The 14,495-nt window shown below is 52.5% G+C and overlaps 1 protein-coding gene across 4 annotated transcripts in view; it reads left to right on the top strand.

Moving 5' to 3' along the window:
- NRP2 (neuropilin 2) overlaps positions 1-3,872 on the top strand; it is an 86,902-nt gene extending 83,030 nt beyond the window's left edge. For 2 of the 4 annotated variants that reach the window (XM_040560728.1, XM_040560727.1), the window contains exon 17: positions 407-3,872. In XM_040560728.1, coding sequence (XP_040416662.1) covers positions 407-660 — 254 coding nt within the window. In that variant the 3' untranslated portion in view covers positions 661-3,872. Of the gene's footprint in view, positions 1-355 lie in introns of all 4 variants that reach the window. The other 2 variants (XM_040560726.1, XM_040560725.1) reach the window with 1 other exon arrangement.
- Positions 3,873-14,495: the final 10,623 nt, after the last annotated feature.

The following is a 14,495-nucleotide window of genomic DNA, read 5'->3' as shown; positions in this document are numbered from 1 at the left end:
TTAATTGCTGCTTGTGTGGCATTTTGACTTGTAAATGGAGAAAATTAAGTCTGGGATCTGTGACAGGTTGTTGCCATAGTTTTGAACCCATTGTCACTTGAGGGGCCAGAGTTTCAGTGGGTGTAAAATGGTAGCATGCCATTAACATAGCCTGAGGTGTAAAACGGAATTAGGGAGCTTAACTTTCTTGGCATTTAGTTGCTTCATAGTAATTCTGGACCTGGGTTAGAGAGCCCTGCCAAGATATAGCCGTGGGGGAGCATAAGATCTTGTGAGGCCTTCACAGCTCCAAGTGAGAAATGCTTCAAGGTGAAAAAAATTGATCCCTGGATAATAAGTGCCCATTCCACTGCAGATTACTTTGGATCGGATAGGAACGACACACTGTTCTCTACTAACTCTCCAGGAACCCCGAAGCTGGAGAAAGAAAAAAGCTGGCTCTACACCCTGGATCCGATCCTGGTGACCATCATAGCGATGAGCTCCCTCGGCGTCCTCCTTGGGGCCATCTGTGCTGGTCTGCTGCTCTACTGCACGTGCTCGTATGCAGGGCTGTCCTCGCGGAGCTCCACCACGCTGGAGAACTACAACTTTGAGCTGTACGATGGCATCAAGCACAAGGTCAAGATGAACCACCAGAAGTGCTGCTCGGAGGCCTGACAGGTGCCCTGGGGATCACCCTTGGCATTGCGCCTGGTGAGGTGGGCTGGCAGGGGGTTACTTTTTTTGCTGTTTTCTATGGGAACTGAATGCCATAATGGGAAACAAGTGGCGTGGGAAGTGCAAGGGGAAGCACTGCTCCCACCGCCAGGTCCCGTCAGCGGGTCGCGCTCCACCAGGACCGAGCGGGTGTCCCAGCGAACCGGACTGTGCCGGGCGAGGGGGCACCAAGACCCTTGTTTGTTGGTTCATCTTCATTTTCTGCTGATGTGAGTGGCTGAGACGTGGTGAGGGAGGCTGGTTTTACCTTTCGGATGTGAGAAACTAGTTGTCGATCGTTATTTTCCACTTCCTTTCTCTGATGAGTTGCTGAGAAGGCTGAGGGCTTTCTTCAGCCGCCCTGTCTTTAGAAATGACACACACACGCGCACACAGAGACCCCGTCCATTTTAGACCCTGTCCGGATACTGGTTTGGCTGTAGGATTTGTGCACTTCTTACAAAACCCAGGAAGCTGCAGTTTCCAGTCCTGCATGTAAAAGCCTGTTGTTACCTTTCACTTTCCTTCTCCTGGCAGGGGGGAGAGATAGGATGATGGGTTTGGTGTCAATGGTAACAACAGCGCTTTCTAAGTCATTAAGAAATAAAATAGAAAGGAACCCTATGTGTAGAAGCACCTCTTTGAGAGAAGCTGAAGAGCCTTAAAGTGATTTGTGAATAAGAGCCATTTATTAAATCCAAATCTTGGATTGAAACAGCCGAAGCCTTCATGAGGAAGGCCTTTCTTTGAATCTCCCACCCTTCTTGATCCTGCCCTTTTTCCTTTCCTTTTTTCTTTTCCTTTTTTTTTCTTTTATTTTTTTATTTTTTAATTTTTGTTATAATGAGAAAATTGCAGCAAACAAAAGACAGAGTCTGCCAGGTTCCCTGCGCTCAGGCGTTCAGAAGGGAGCTTCGCTGGGGCTTGGACTCGAGGCACGGTGCCAAGGCCTCCCACAGGTGCCAGGGAGGGAAGACGAAGGGTAACAGAGGCTGGAGCCGTGCCTGCCGCCCCAGGGAGCCCCGCCATGTGCCCCCTGCTCCCCGGGGCTGCAGGGCACAAGCTGGCACCGCCAGCACCTATGGACCAAATTGCTGCCATCTTCTCATCCCCTTCAGAGTAGACCGGCACCGCTCCTGGTCAGTAGCAAAAACGTGAAGTTTTATTTCTGAGCTGTGTTTTGTCTTAGTTTAAACAAGTGCCTTAGAAGAAGTATTTTTCCTCCATCTGATGACCAGTGCTGTATCGAACAACAAGTGAGGTCTTCATCCTTCCCCGGCAAGACGCTGTTCTTCATGGCTCGATGCTGGGCGCAGCCCGGCCGAGGAGCCTGGTCCTTCTACTTTCAAGTGGTCTGGCTACATCGTCCACAGCTGACACCTCCCCACCCAGCTGTGCTGTGTAGAGGAGTGCTTGGAAAACAAGTTAATGGAGAAAAAGAGTTCAAATGCTGGGCCCCAAACCAATGCCTTCATTTCCAGGTTAGTACAGATGGATTGCCCGTATCAGCTTGCACATACATAAGGAAGAAACTTTTCCAGAACGCTGGATTTGTTTTTTCAGGAGCTCTTCAAAAATACCTGTAACGTCCTGGTTTTACATTTTGCCTAGCATAATATTATGGGTTGGGGATGGATTTTTTTTCTCCTTACTGACTGCAGAGCACTGTAGGTGTGATGTGCTGCAAAGCTTGGTTTACACAGTCCCTGCAAACACATCCTGCAGCAGGCCAGGTGTTCAGGGAGACGAGCAACATCTGGAGAGGAGATGAACACGGACAGTGCCACAGATGTTCCGTGCTGCTGTGGGAATAGAAACATTTGTCTAGTGTTTCATGAAAAGCTCCGTCAGACAGTAAGTTTTTAGGCGGAAAAAAAGACTTACCCACTCTAAGAAGTACGCATGTTTTACTGGTGAAGCAGATGCTAGCAGCTGTGTCAGCCAGACATCCACATTTCATACACACACACACAGACTCAGACACACACACAGTCCTTTATTTTTTTAATTCACACTGTGTGCCCGACAGGAATGGCAGTAAGCCTATCTCAGATTCTCCTCTTGAGTCACCTTATTTCTTCTGGCATTCTTCATGTACAAATTCCACATGGGTGTTTTCCTATACGGAAGGAAAGTGGGCAGTAAGAGGAAATGTACCAGACCATTTCAAAGCTGGATTACCGCTGCTCGATGGTTTTATCCCCTTCAAATCACAGGAAAGGGGAAGGATGAATGGAAAAGGACCATACAGTAGAAAAGTCAACTTAGGCAAATAGGTGAAAATATATAATTAAAAAGGTAACGTTATGGTGTCTAGTAGGCATACAGAGAGAAGAGTTCGTATATACATATATTCAGAAATAGTGTGTTTGCACACGCACGTGGATTCTCTGTATGTATTGTGTACGTGACTTATTCCGTGGGACTGACTCGTGTTGCTGTATCTCTTGATCCGGGGCAGGAGAGCACGGCTGGTCCTGGCGCTACCTTGGCATGGGCCTGGGGAAGCTGCGCACGGGGCTGGAAGCGGCCGCCCCGCAGGTCCCGCTGGCCCCTGGCAGGTGGTGCAGGGACCACGCGTGCACTTGCTGGGCAGGAGCAGGCCGATAATGCTGCAAAGCCGATACCTCACTTACCTCTGCTGGGTGCTTTACTGTTCTACTACAGAAAACTGTGTTTGATTGTAACTTCAACAGGGAAAAAAAAAAAGGTCATCAGTGCATTCAACTCATTGCATCCTCCTCTGCAAATATATTAGGTTTGCTGATCTCAATTCCCTTTGTGAAATTCAGAAGAAAAAAAAAATCAGTGTTAATGCCTTTGCTGAAATGGGCCATTGCCTCCACACCCTTCTAATGGTGAGGACGTGTGGCCAGCAGGCGGGCTGCAACGCAGAGTGATTTCATTTTGTGGGAAGGTGCTGGGGCTGAGCATGGGAATTAAACCATTAAGAAATTATATGCAGAAATGGAACTTCTCCAAGGTTTGCAGTTCAAGGTGTTTGACCATTCACTGGCTGAGCCAGGACTTATGGACTTAAAGAGCTTTTACTGTGATTCTTCGGTGTAAAAAAAAAAAAAAGAAAGAAAAAAAAAAGAAAAAATCAAACTGTGTTTATATGATTTGTATAAAAACCTTTTAAAATTACTATTTAATAAACATTATGGTAGAGATTATGTCTCAGTGGCTTTTTTTTTTGTTTATGGAAGAAGAACAACAAGAAAATGAAACCAGGAGCTTTGGGCAGCCCAAAATCCCTGGGAAACCGCAGCACAGCTGGAGGTGCATGGCCCTGGGCTGCCTGTCGCCCCACGGCCACACACATCCTCCCCATGACACGGCCTCTCCTCCCCAGAGCCAGGGAGGGCACAGAGGCTGTTGTTTCTGTAGGAAACACCACACTGGATGTGGTGTGGGCTGCATGTGGGGCTGGGGAGGCTCAAAGCACGGCAGCATGTGTGAGGCGCCTGCTCTGTCCCTGTCTCCTTCCTGCCAGCCTCGGGGCACCCAGGAGGCTGGGGCCTCCCAGCTTGGGCACCTGGTGGGGCTGGCACTGGAGCCTGCAAGCCCCCAGCCCATCGCGGGGCGTCAGGAGGGGCCTCCTGCAGCTGGGACCCCGGCACCGGTGGGCGCAGGGCTGCGGGGCCTGGGCTGGAGGCGCGGTGGGGCCAAACACATCTCAGAAAGGCTTTTTGTGTTTGCTTATGGGTGCCCTGGCAGACAGAAGGCGATCTGTTGAGCCCCAGCACCTCCAGAGCAAGTAAAATCTTGCTGCCATCACCCTTATTTCAAAGCGGTGGCTCCCAAAGTGCACACTAAAGTGCACACTAAAGAGGCTCCTTAAGCGACAAAGGACTGCTGGAAGCTTCGATGGAGGTGGCGGTGTAGCTGCAGCCCTGACAGCTCTTCCTTGCCCGGAATAAAGTGCCGGTGTGCGGATCGGTAACTGGGGGAGCGGCTGTCAGGGATGTCAGTGGGATGCAGCTGCAGATAAGTGACTCAATCAGTGTCAGACCTGTCCTGCCCTAACACCGCCTGTAAATCTCCCCGGCAGGAGACGTGCCTCCGCCAACGCAAGGAGCGGGAGAGCAGGCGGCGGGGAGCTGGGTGGCGCGGGGCTGGAGCTGAAGCAGGAGAGCGGGGCCGCAGCTGCTGCCCAGCACCAGGGGCAGGCATGGAGCCACTCCGCACCGATGACATCTCCAGGGGGTTCAGCAGGAGCTGGGATCCTGCGTGGGGCCCCGGCTGGCAGGGTGAGGAGGGGCCAGGGGTGCGTTTTCCACCCACCACGCTTCCAGCACATGTGGGGGTGGCAGGAGGCCAGGGCACTTCTCGTGGCACGAGAGCGATCAGCGGCACAGCAGGCCGAGGACTGTCCCACTACAGGCTCTGGTGATGCAGCCTCACCTTGAGTACTATGTGCAGTTTTGGGCACCACAGTATAAAAAGGACATTAAGTATAAAAGGACATAGTATAAAAAGGAGTGTCCAAGGGTGAAAGAAGATGGTGATAGTTCCAGAGGGAAAGACATATGAGGAGCAGCTGAGGTCCTTTGGTGTGATCAGCCCAGAGATGAGGAAACTCAGGGGAGGCCTCATGGCGGCCTGCAGCTCCCTCACGAGGGGAGCGGAGGGGAAAGCACTGATCTCTTCTCTCTAGTGACCAGCAATAGGACCTGAAGGAATGGCATGAAGTTATGACAGGGAAGGTTCAGGTTGGATGTTAGGAAAAGGTTCTGCACCCAGAGGGTGGCGAGCACTGGAACAGGCTCCCGTTTCACCGTTCTCGGCCTGCTCCAAGAGGGGTCCAGCCGCTGCCACGTGTCCTCCAGCACTGATTGCAGCCTTGTGCACACTCTCACCCCTGCTCTCCCCCTTCTTTTAGCTGTGCCTTTGCTCTCCGTTTTAGCAGAAAGTCTTTTCAAATAATGGCTTGCTGTCTGGACAGCTGGGGGCTTGGCAGTGAGGGGGAGCCATGGGGCTGCACTAATGAGTAGATTCTTAATTAATTAATTGCAGGCAGGTGCAAACAGAGCCTCCTGTTGCCTCGCTCTGCTCTGTCACTCTGAAGAGCTCCTCTGCCTCTCCAAATCTGCTGCTGGCTGTCCAAAGGCACTGAGCAGTACCAGAGGCTGGCTGGGCACTGACCCCCCAGGTACACAGGACCAAGGCTGGAGCTCCCCTCCCTCCTCGCTGCGGCTTCTGGCCTCTGTCCCCCGTTCCTGCCAGGCTCCCAAAACGGCACCAGACAGCTCCCTGGGCAGGGCTCATTGCACCACGACGTGTGCCTGTGTTGCACAAGCGGCCACCTCACACGTGAATGCAGCCGGGGCGGCGGCGAAGGGCCAGCACTGCTCCCTGGCAGCCACCACGCGAGGTCCGCTGCCAGCGCCTGCCACACAGCAACGCGTTCGAGGCAGCAAGCTCGCCATGACTAAAGCAGCTTAATAGGGAAATAACTAATCCTTAATGTGTTGAGAGGGAATGACTCCTCTCGAGGCTCCCGTATCATAACTCGGCTGCACCACTCATATCCGAGATGGAAAGAGCCAAATTAAACACTTGGCCTGGGTGCCAAAAACCAAGGGAAGAAATATTGCCCCGCTGCCTTGCACTGCTGCAGTGGGTGGAGGACAGCACAACACGCCAGCTCCACGCTTGGGCCTGTTTGCTGCAAAAGGCTTTGCGCACATTTCCTTGGTTCACAAAACCAGAGGAAATGGTTCTCCCAGATGCTGCTGGTAATTTCCTATCGGCTCCCTCCCGGCTGGTGGCGCGGGGCTGCTTTGTCACCCCCGCAGACGAGCTGCTCGCCTTCTGCTTAATGACGGTGCTGACTGACTCCTGTACAGAGGCTGTGAAGACTTTCAGTGCTGTTTCTGCCCTCCTGCTCCCTGGGGCTTATCCAGAGAGCAGCCCTGCCCTGGCTTCCAGGCCAGCTCTCTCGGCAGCCCTGGCGGCACGTTCCTGGGCAGAGCAGGACCCCTGGGCACAGCGATCCAGAGGCGGCCTGCCTGCCACAGCCCCCCGGGTGGTCACTGCACCCTCACATTTTCAAGGCGACCTGAAACGTGGTGAAGGTGCCAGGGTGCCCAGGACACTGCAGCAGTGGTAGTCCAGCTCTGCTACAGCCTCACGGCCTTCCCTGCTGGCTGAGGGGCTTTGCTGACTTGGGGTGAGAAAAGTTTCTGAGAGCCAAAGCCTCTCTACCTCAGAGAGAAATAAGGATGATTTAAGTAGTCTGCTTGTGTCTGTGGTGGAGAGTGAGTCCCCAGCTGACACATCAGAGGGAAAAGCTGTAAGCCATGGCTGTGTTTATTACAGAAGGAAGTTGGGATCTGCAAAGCCAGCCTCTTTAAGCACTCTGCGATAGCATTTTAATAAAAAGCACAACAAGTCCACAACAAATCACAGCTTTGAAGAAAAAAAGCATCAATTCCTGTCAAGTTTTGAAGAATTGTCTGAGCTTGTAGAAAAGTGAATTCATGCTACGTTTCCCTCACGCTTTGCACTGAGCAAATCCACAGCACAGCCGGGCATGTGGCAAAGCTGCAAACCGTGCCGGGGGCGGGGGGGTGCAGCTGCCGATCCAGCCTCTGCAAGTCCTCTGGAAGGACTGAGGCTTAAAGAAAATGAAATTTATGGTCCGAGCATTAAAATATTAAAGGACCTTAGGAACAGCCATGAATCTGATTTGGGGGGGAAAGGCAAGTCTGTCATCAGGCAGAGACAAACGGCTGCGGGACTTGACAACTCACATAAATCTGGCAGAGGAAAAGAAATAAAGCCCAATCAGACTCAAAGAGAGAAAAAAAAAAAAAAAAAAAAAAAAAAGGTGATGAAAAGATTTTAGGGCATAAAGAGTGAGAACCAGAGGGAAAGCTAAAGAAGATAAGGACTTGAAAGCAGAGAAGCCATTACAAAAATAGCAGCAGCAGTAGGGCTGGAGGTAGAGGAGGGAAATGATTAAAAATTGCCAAAAGCGCGCAGGTCGCAGGGGTATTTTTGATGATCTTCCCCAGGAGAGTGCAGTATGCGTCTTAGTGCAGAGCATGCCTGAGCAAGGGGACAGACGGACAGACAGACAGACAGATGTTGGGGCGGGTGCCAGCCCATCTCTGGCTCCCCGTGGCCCCAAGCTGGCACGGCCGGGCGGGACTAGGGCTGCACCGAGCAGAGCCCGCAGCTGGGAGCCGGGAAAGGGTGTGAGGAGTGCCGGCGCTAGGGAACACCGCCCGCGAGCCAGACCTCCAAAGGCTGAACAAAAACCAACCTTCATCTACATTTCGGAGGAAAACAAGAAGCATCTGGTTCCCTTCGCTGGTGTACATAGCGAGAGAAAAGTTGGCAGTACATTTGATTACCATAAAAGAGAGAGCTATGCAGAAAAAGCCACATTAGAGTAACGTCGCACAAAACAAAGTTAAATGTCTGCCTTGTTTTGGACGTGCTCATGGTAGAAATGTGAGCAAAGGTCAGCCCCAATTAACGAGAGCTGCAAATGAATTGGCCGGGCTGGGCCTGGCACCCTGCCGCGACGTCTCACCCAGCGATTTTTATTTATCAAGTTATTTATTTCCTTGGACGAGGAGGCATCCTGCAAACAGGGAGGAAGCCAGGCCTGGTGCTTCCAAGGGCCGCCTGCCCTCTCCCTGTCCCACGCCCACCTGGCTGCCCGCTGGCAGGGCAGCTCTTTTGGGGCGAGCAGAGGATGCTTCCCTGTGGGTTTGTGGCACAAAGGGGTTTGTTGCATCCCTTTCTGACACACTGGCAGCGATTTACTGCAGAAGTAGCTAAAAACAGGGTTTGGTTTGGTTTGGGGAGGGAGGAGCAGGAAGAGGAGCCCAGCCCTGGCTCAGTGAGGCTCCTGGAAAGGAGAAGCCGTGCTGGCAGCCCTTGCGTTTCTGAACTCGAGCAGGACACGGCTGCTGGCCCAGCTCCTGCAGCAACGTGCCCCGAGCGGCCGGGGGCTCGGGGGAAGGATGGAGCGCCCACAGGCAGAGGCGGCAGCACCAAGCCCTTCCTGCAGCATGCCCTCGCTGTGCCCTGGGGCACATCTGGCCCCAGCCCTGCAGGGCCAGGCATGGAACATGCCAACGAGGAGCATCCTCACCTGGCCCCAAGCATGATGAGTGAGTGATGTGCCCCACTTGGGCGGTGTTTCAAAAATAACTTTGTTGTTTTCAAAGGAAGAAGTTATCGCCACTGACATTGGGATTAGAAATAGTCAGCTGGGTTCAGCGGGTGGTTCTGGAGGATGGGAAGGGCTGCGGTACCTTGTATTTCTGATACCAGCAGTGTGACAAGCAGGACACTGCTCAGTGACTTAAAAAATGAACACCTCTGCCTGAGGTTATCGGCCTCAGGATAATGACAAGGTGGTGAAGGCAGCAATGCTGCTCAAATTGAAGAGATTCAGGAGCCTGGCCGGGGAATAAGTTGCGATGATTCCCCCAGATACTCGAGCTGAAGTGCAGATAACGCTGATAAACCGCACGGCATGGAGCGAGCCAAGCAGTGACAGTGCCTCATCACAGCTGCCTGGGCAATTTGGCAGGCTAGAAAAACATTTTTGCAAATTTGGCCGATTCCCATCCATGTTTTCCTGCAGCACCTGAGGGATGCCCAGAGGAACTGAGGCTGGATGAGGGCGCAGCCGCTGTGCCCAGCCAGGAAGCCGCCCAATGGCCAGGAATGCCTCTTCCAACACCCCAGTTTCTGCCAGGCTGAGGTCACCAGTTCTTTTTCCAAAATCAGTGTAACCCTGGAGTCAGACCCAACCATAGTTCTGTCCCTGGAAAAAACAAACGTGTCTCTTTTAAATGAGGAGGCTGATTATAAACCACTGCCTCCTGGCTCCCCCATCCAGCCCAGACAGGGTTCATGCCATTTCAGCTGGCAACAGGGACAGCACAGCAAACCCGGGGCTCGTCCCCCTGAGCCTCCTCCCCGTGCACGTACCATCAGGGGCTTTGGCCCACTGCAGGAGCAAAGCCTCCACAGAGGCTCCTTTTTAGTGCCCCTTTGTTGCATCACTTTATGGTGGAAATTAATTTAGAAAAAAGCCTTATTAAAAAAAAAACAAAAAACTAACTCATACCTCTTTCTCTTCCACCACCCTCCCCAAGCAGTGACGGGGGATAATGAACTGCTGGGACTGTCATCCAAAGAGCTCTTGATGACAGTATTCGCCATGTGTGTGTGTAGCATTGGCTGTTCTCAAAGCTCTCATTATGAATAGTTTTCAAGCTGTTTTGACTATTATCTGCTACAAAGAGAAACTCACTGCTAGCTGTTTGTTTCCCTCGCTGAAGCTGCCCAATGTGAGCTGCGTGGAGCATCAACACAGCTCCCCTTCCTCGCCCACACCCACGTGGCACCAAAGAGATGGACAAACACAAAGGGGACAGACCCACTCCCTTCCCCATCCTTCGCCCTCTTCTCACTGCCAGGCTCCTTTTTCAGGCTTGAGCTGCCCATCCCTGCAGGCGGCCCAGCCCAGCCACCGAGGTGCAGAGGCTCCTCCAGGAAGGTCAGGAGTCCCAGCCCCAGAGTGACAAGGCTCTGGGCAAATCCCTGGGGCATCCAGAGCCTACCACTATGGCAGCTCTGTTTTGGGGACTGTCCACTTTGCAGGCTGGAAGTCCCCACCACAGGCTCGGCAAGTGGAGAGGGACCCAGCCCAGGCTTTGTCTGCGCTACAGAGATGCCACAGAGATGCCACAAAGATGCACTAACCCATCTGTTTTCCCATCTTTCCCTGGACCCTTTGCCATGAGATGCAGTACTTTGGAGGGGCAGCTGGAATTTTTCTGGCATTAATTTAGTTTCGGTCTGCTCACTGTTAACTTTGGGCTTGCTGTGTTCTTTGTGGCTTCTTTTCTTATAGAAAGCTTATTTTCTCTTAAAGCAGAGCGAGAAGCAGCTTGACACCACCGACACTTTAAAGATGTTTGAACATTTGCGAGAGGAACCAAACACATTTTCTGAATGCTATGAAAACCACCTTGACCACTGATGTCTCTGCAAGAGCCCTCCTCCAACTCAAGGTCACAAAATGCTTCTGTGGTGTCAAGCGACCAGTGCTCCAGCTCCGTAACACCACCCGAGGCCATGCAGGGACGTGGGATGGCTGGGAGATGCCAGCACCCACCACCACTGACCCCGTCCCTGGCAGGGGTCCGGACACACTGGTCCCAGCAGTGGGTGGCTGTGCGTCCCCCCGGGCACCAGCTGGGTTTACCCGGTGAAGCACGCTGCGATGTGTGCCGCTCTGCTCCATGACAAGCAGCTGAAACAAACCTGCGGGAGGCCGAGTCTGTCCGAGAGGCTTTTATTACATCAGCCCTGCCCGTCTCCACACCGGTAACAGCTACCTTGGCAGAAAATTGCAAGCTGTTCCCCTGCGTGGGGCCAAGCCCGAGACGAGTTTCCCAGCCACACTTTGGGACTGTGCTCAGATATTAAGGGGACCAGAGAGTGTCATTACTGCCAGGTGATAAAAACAGCTACTGTTTGTGAAGACTGATGGCCTTTCTAAGAGCTCCCAACAAAAGCTCTGCTCTGCACAGTGGATAATAACAGCCATCGTGGGCTGACATCCCAAAGCAGCTGCATTTTCCAAGGCTACAGAAGTGACTTCAGGATTCCTGGCGCCACGTTTCTCAAGCATCATTTTTTGGCAGTTGCAAAGCCAGGATCAGTTAATATTCTTAGACGATCACAGCTTTAGGATGTCGCCTGCTTTCCCCCCACTCACAGCTCTGCTTTCTGGATTTCCTCCCTGGCCCAGCAAGGCTGAGGTCTCACCATGAGCAGCGGCTGCTCTGCGTGGGAGTCCATCCAGCAGCCAGCAAGCAGTGCTCCCTCTCTACCTTCCCCTGTGACACGCAGAGGAAGGTTTAAGCCTCCTTCTCTGACAGTAACATAACTACCAGATCACATCATGAAGTCATAAAGGCATCGCAGCATCACGCTGCAAAAGTCACCCTGCAGCAGTGACGCCTGCGCTCCTGGAGGAGGCTGCACCCTCACTGCTCTCCCAGCCCCTTTTCACCACCTCTGGACACTGCAGTGCCCCGGCCGCATGGGGACCATCCCCGGTCATGTCACCCTCAGCCACCACACACCTCCCCGGCCCTGGGCACACCCAGCAGGGACAGAGGTCAGCCAGCTCAGGAGGTGAGGGCTGTGCACAGCACCACACAGAGCCCCACGCACCAGGTCCTGCCCACGCCAGGGACAGCTTCGGCTCACGCTCACCACAGGCACCCCGCTGCCGGCATCCAGCCCTGACACCTTTTCATCCAGCTCAAGCGCTTTCTTCTGCGCGGGTTTCCTTGGCTGAGATGAAGACTTTGTGAAGACTGCTGGTTCCTTTCTAACCTTTCAAGGTTCCTTTCGGTATGAAGTTCTCTTCACATCATCCCCAGCAGATGCAGGTAATAAAATCACAGCAGATTTATGACTTTGAGAATCTCATTATGTCTATCTATCCATCAGGAAAAGGAGCTGGTTTTGAAAGAGGCAGGAGATGGATTTTGCTGTTTTTATTTATTGTTTAAAAATAAAAAAAAAAAGAGAGAAAGAGAGAAAAAAACTTAAATCCTTCCCAGCCCCAATTGTAGAAAAGCATTTTCTTAACTTACCAAGAGCAGCTCCTGCTCGTGCTGATGCAGGACATGGCACCTTGACTCTTCGTTGAGACAGGAGCCCCACGTCTGTGCTCCTTGGCTGAAGTGTCTCCCAGGACCAGCTTGAGCCCCAGCAATGGTGTTGCCGTGGATGGCAATCAGTCCAGGAGGGTTGTGCTGCTGGAGATCCACTAGAGACAAGCCAGGACTGCTTGAGGAAGGAACATGCAGGCCAGTCACTGCTGCTGCCTGCCTGCCTGTGAAGATGAATGTGCTCACATCACAGTGGGGTGGGCAGAGAGAGCCTCATGTGTTGCCTTTGTCCTTGAGGAACCCCAGGGCCACGTTGGCATGCCCAGGTTTGGCTGTGGGGCCCAGGCAGGACCTCATCTCATGTCCCTCCATGCCAGCACAGACACCATGGCACAACCCCCCACGCCCCCCCCCACCCCACCCCGGGCAGTGCTTTGCCACAAAGGGCCAAAGGCTGCAAATGGAGGATTGGGTGGCAAGAAAAGACCAGGAGGGACCACGAGCCTTCAGAAGCTGTCACACACCAGGGACGAGGTGACACCCCCAGCAGCACTGGTGCCACTGTCCTGGCCAGCGGGCGCAGCCTCGCACCGAGCAGCCGCCCTCGGCTCTCTGCAGGACGGCGCGGGAGGCTGCTTGCCCTGTTCCCATGCTCTCCACCGCTGCTTTCCCAGCTCTCCTCCAGGCATATCCCATCTGCCCCTGCCCATAGGGATTTGGGATTTTGCGCCACAATGCTGGCTGCCTCGCTGCTCAGCAGCAGAAGCTTCTGGGTGGTGTCAGAGAGGGTTAAATAAGTATTTTAGAAGGATCCAGGCCGATGGAGCATGGTAACGGGTCATGTGTTTGCCATGTCCTCTGACCACATCAATAAGGGATTCATCACTACTAAAGTCCCCACTTGGGAAATACATTTTCCAAGTGTCGTTCCAGCCAAAAGAAGGCTTTGCAGACCTATTGTCAACATGATTTGGCAGCTTGCTTGCAAATGCTTGAAGACAAGCAAAGCCCATTCCCAAAGCCCTCAGCAGCCCCTGGTTTTCCAGCTGAGGGGAACAGGAGCACAAAGGGCCCAGTACAGTTCTGGGTTATATAGACCCGGGCAGATCAGAGACAGGGACTGAGTGGGACTGGGACATGATAGACACCTGGCACAAAATTGTGGTGTCTGCAAAGTCAACAGGAATTTGGTCATCAGCTTGCTGCCTTGCTTTCAGCTCCAAAATAATACTGGGGACTATGGTCTTCAGTCACTCCCTGCTCTGTTTTGTGATGCAGAGCCCCTTTCTCTGAAAACATAACAAATCAGTTTTGATCTTTCCCATCAGCCGCTTTTGCAAATACACACCCTGCTCGACGTCTCTGTTCATACATCAAAACACTTGGCGAAACAAAGCAGAAACCTGCTCTTCCTGTCAACTAAAAAATTAATTAGGAAAGAGCCCTGATTCTGTGGAAAATAAAATAAAAAATAAAAAATAAAAAAATAAAAAAAGACCTCCCTTAGCTCTTTAAGCAAAAACGGCCATGCAAAGATTAACCGCTGTTGAACAACCATGGCCATTTTATTTGAAAGGTGACGTGTCTGTGGCTAAAGCTTGAGAGCCTGCTTTGAGAACCCTTTCTGTTTCTTACAAAAAAAAAAAAAAATCTCTGATTGTTAGGTCTGATTCAGAAAGGAGAGAAAAAATAATCCAAGAGAAAGAGATAGCAGCTTTGGACAAGACACCGTGGGCTCCATTAAACAAAAACAACCTGTCATTTGCATTCACTTGGCAAGTGACTAGACCTGAAATTGGCTGCACACTTGGTGCCCCACCATCACTTTCCAGGGAGAAGGCTGAAATATTCTTATCCCTATTCATTAGGCCAAAGCAATTCTCTTAATGCTACTGAACCAGTCGGGGACCAGATCCCGCACGTAGTGTCATTGGCCGTGTCGCTACATGGGCTCCCCCTGCAAGCAGCCAGGAGAATTGATCCTTGCTGCACCCTGTCCTTCCACAGCCCCCTCCCACGCCACCCCACTCCCATGTGGCACACAGCCCTGCCGGCTCCTTCGGCCTCAGCCGCATGAGGGACAAGGATGTCCAGGTGCAGACCGGAGCTGAACTCCCTGCCATGGCCTAG

This window comes from Cygnus olor, chromosome 6 (genome assembly GCF_009769625.2).
Source record: "Cygnus olor isolate bCygOlo1 chromosome 6, bCygOlo1.pri.v2, whole genome shotgun sequence".
NCBI lineage: Eukaryota > Metazoa > Chordata > Aves > Anseriformes > Anatidae > Cygnus > Cygnus olor.
The sequence above is the reverse complement of the archived record's forward strand: the minus strand, read 5'-3'. Positions and strand labels throughout refer to the sequence as shown.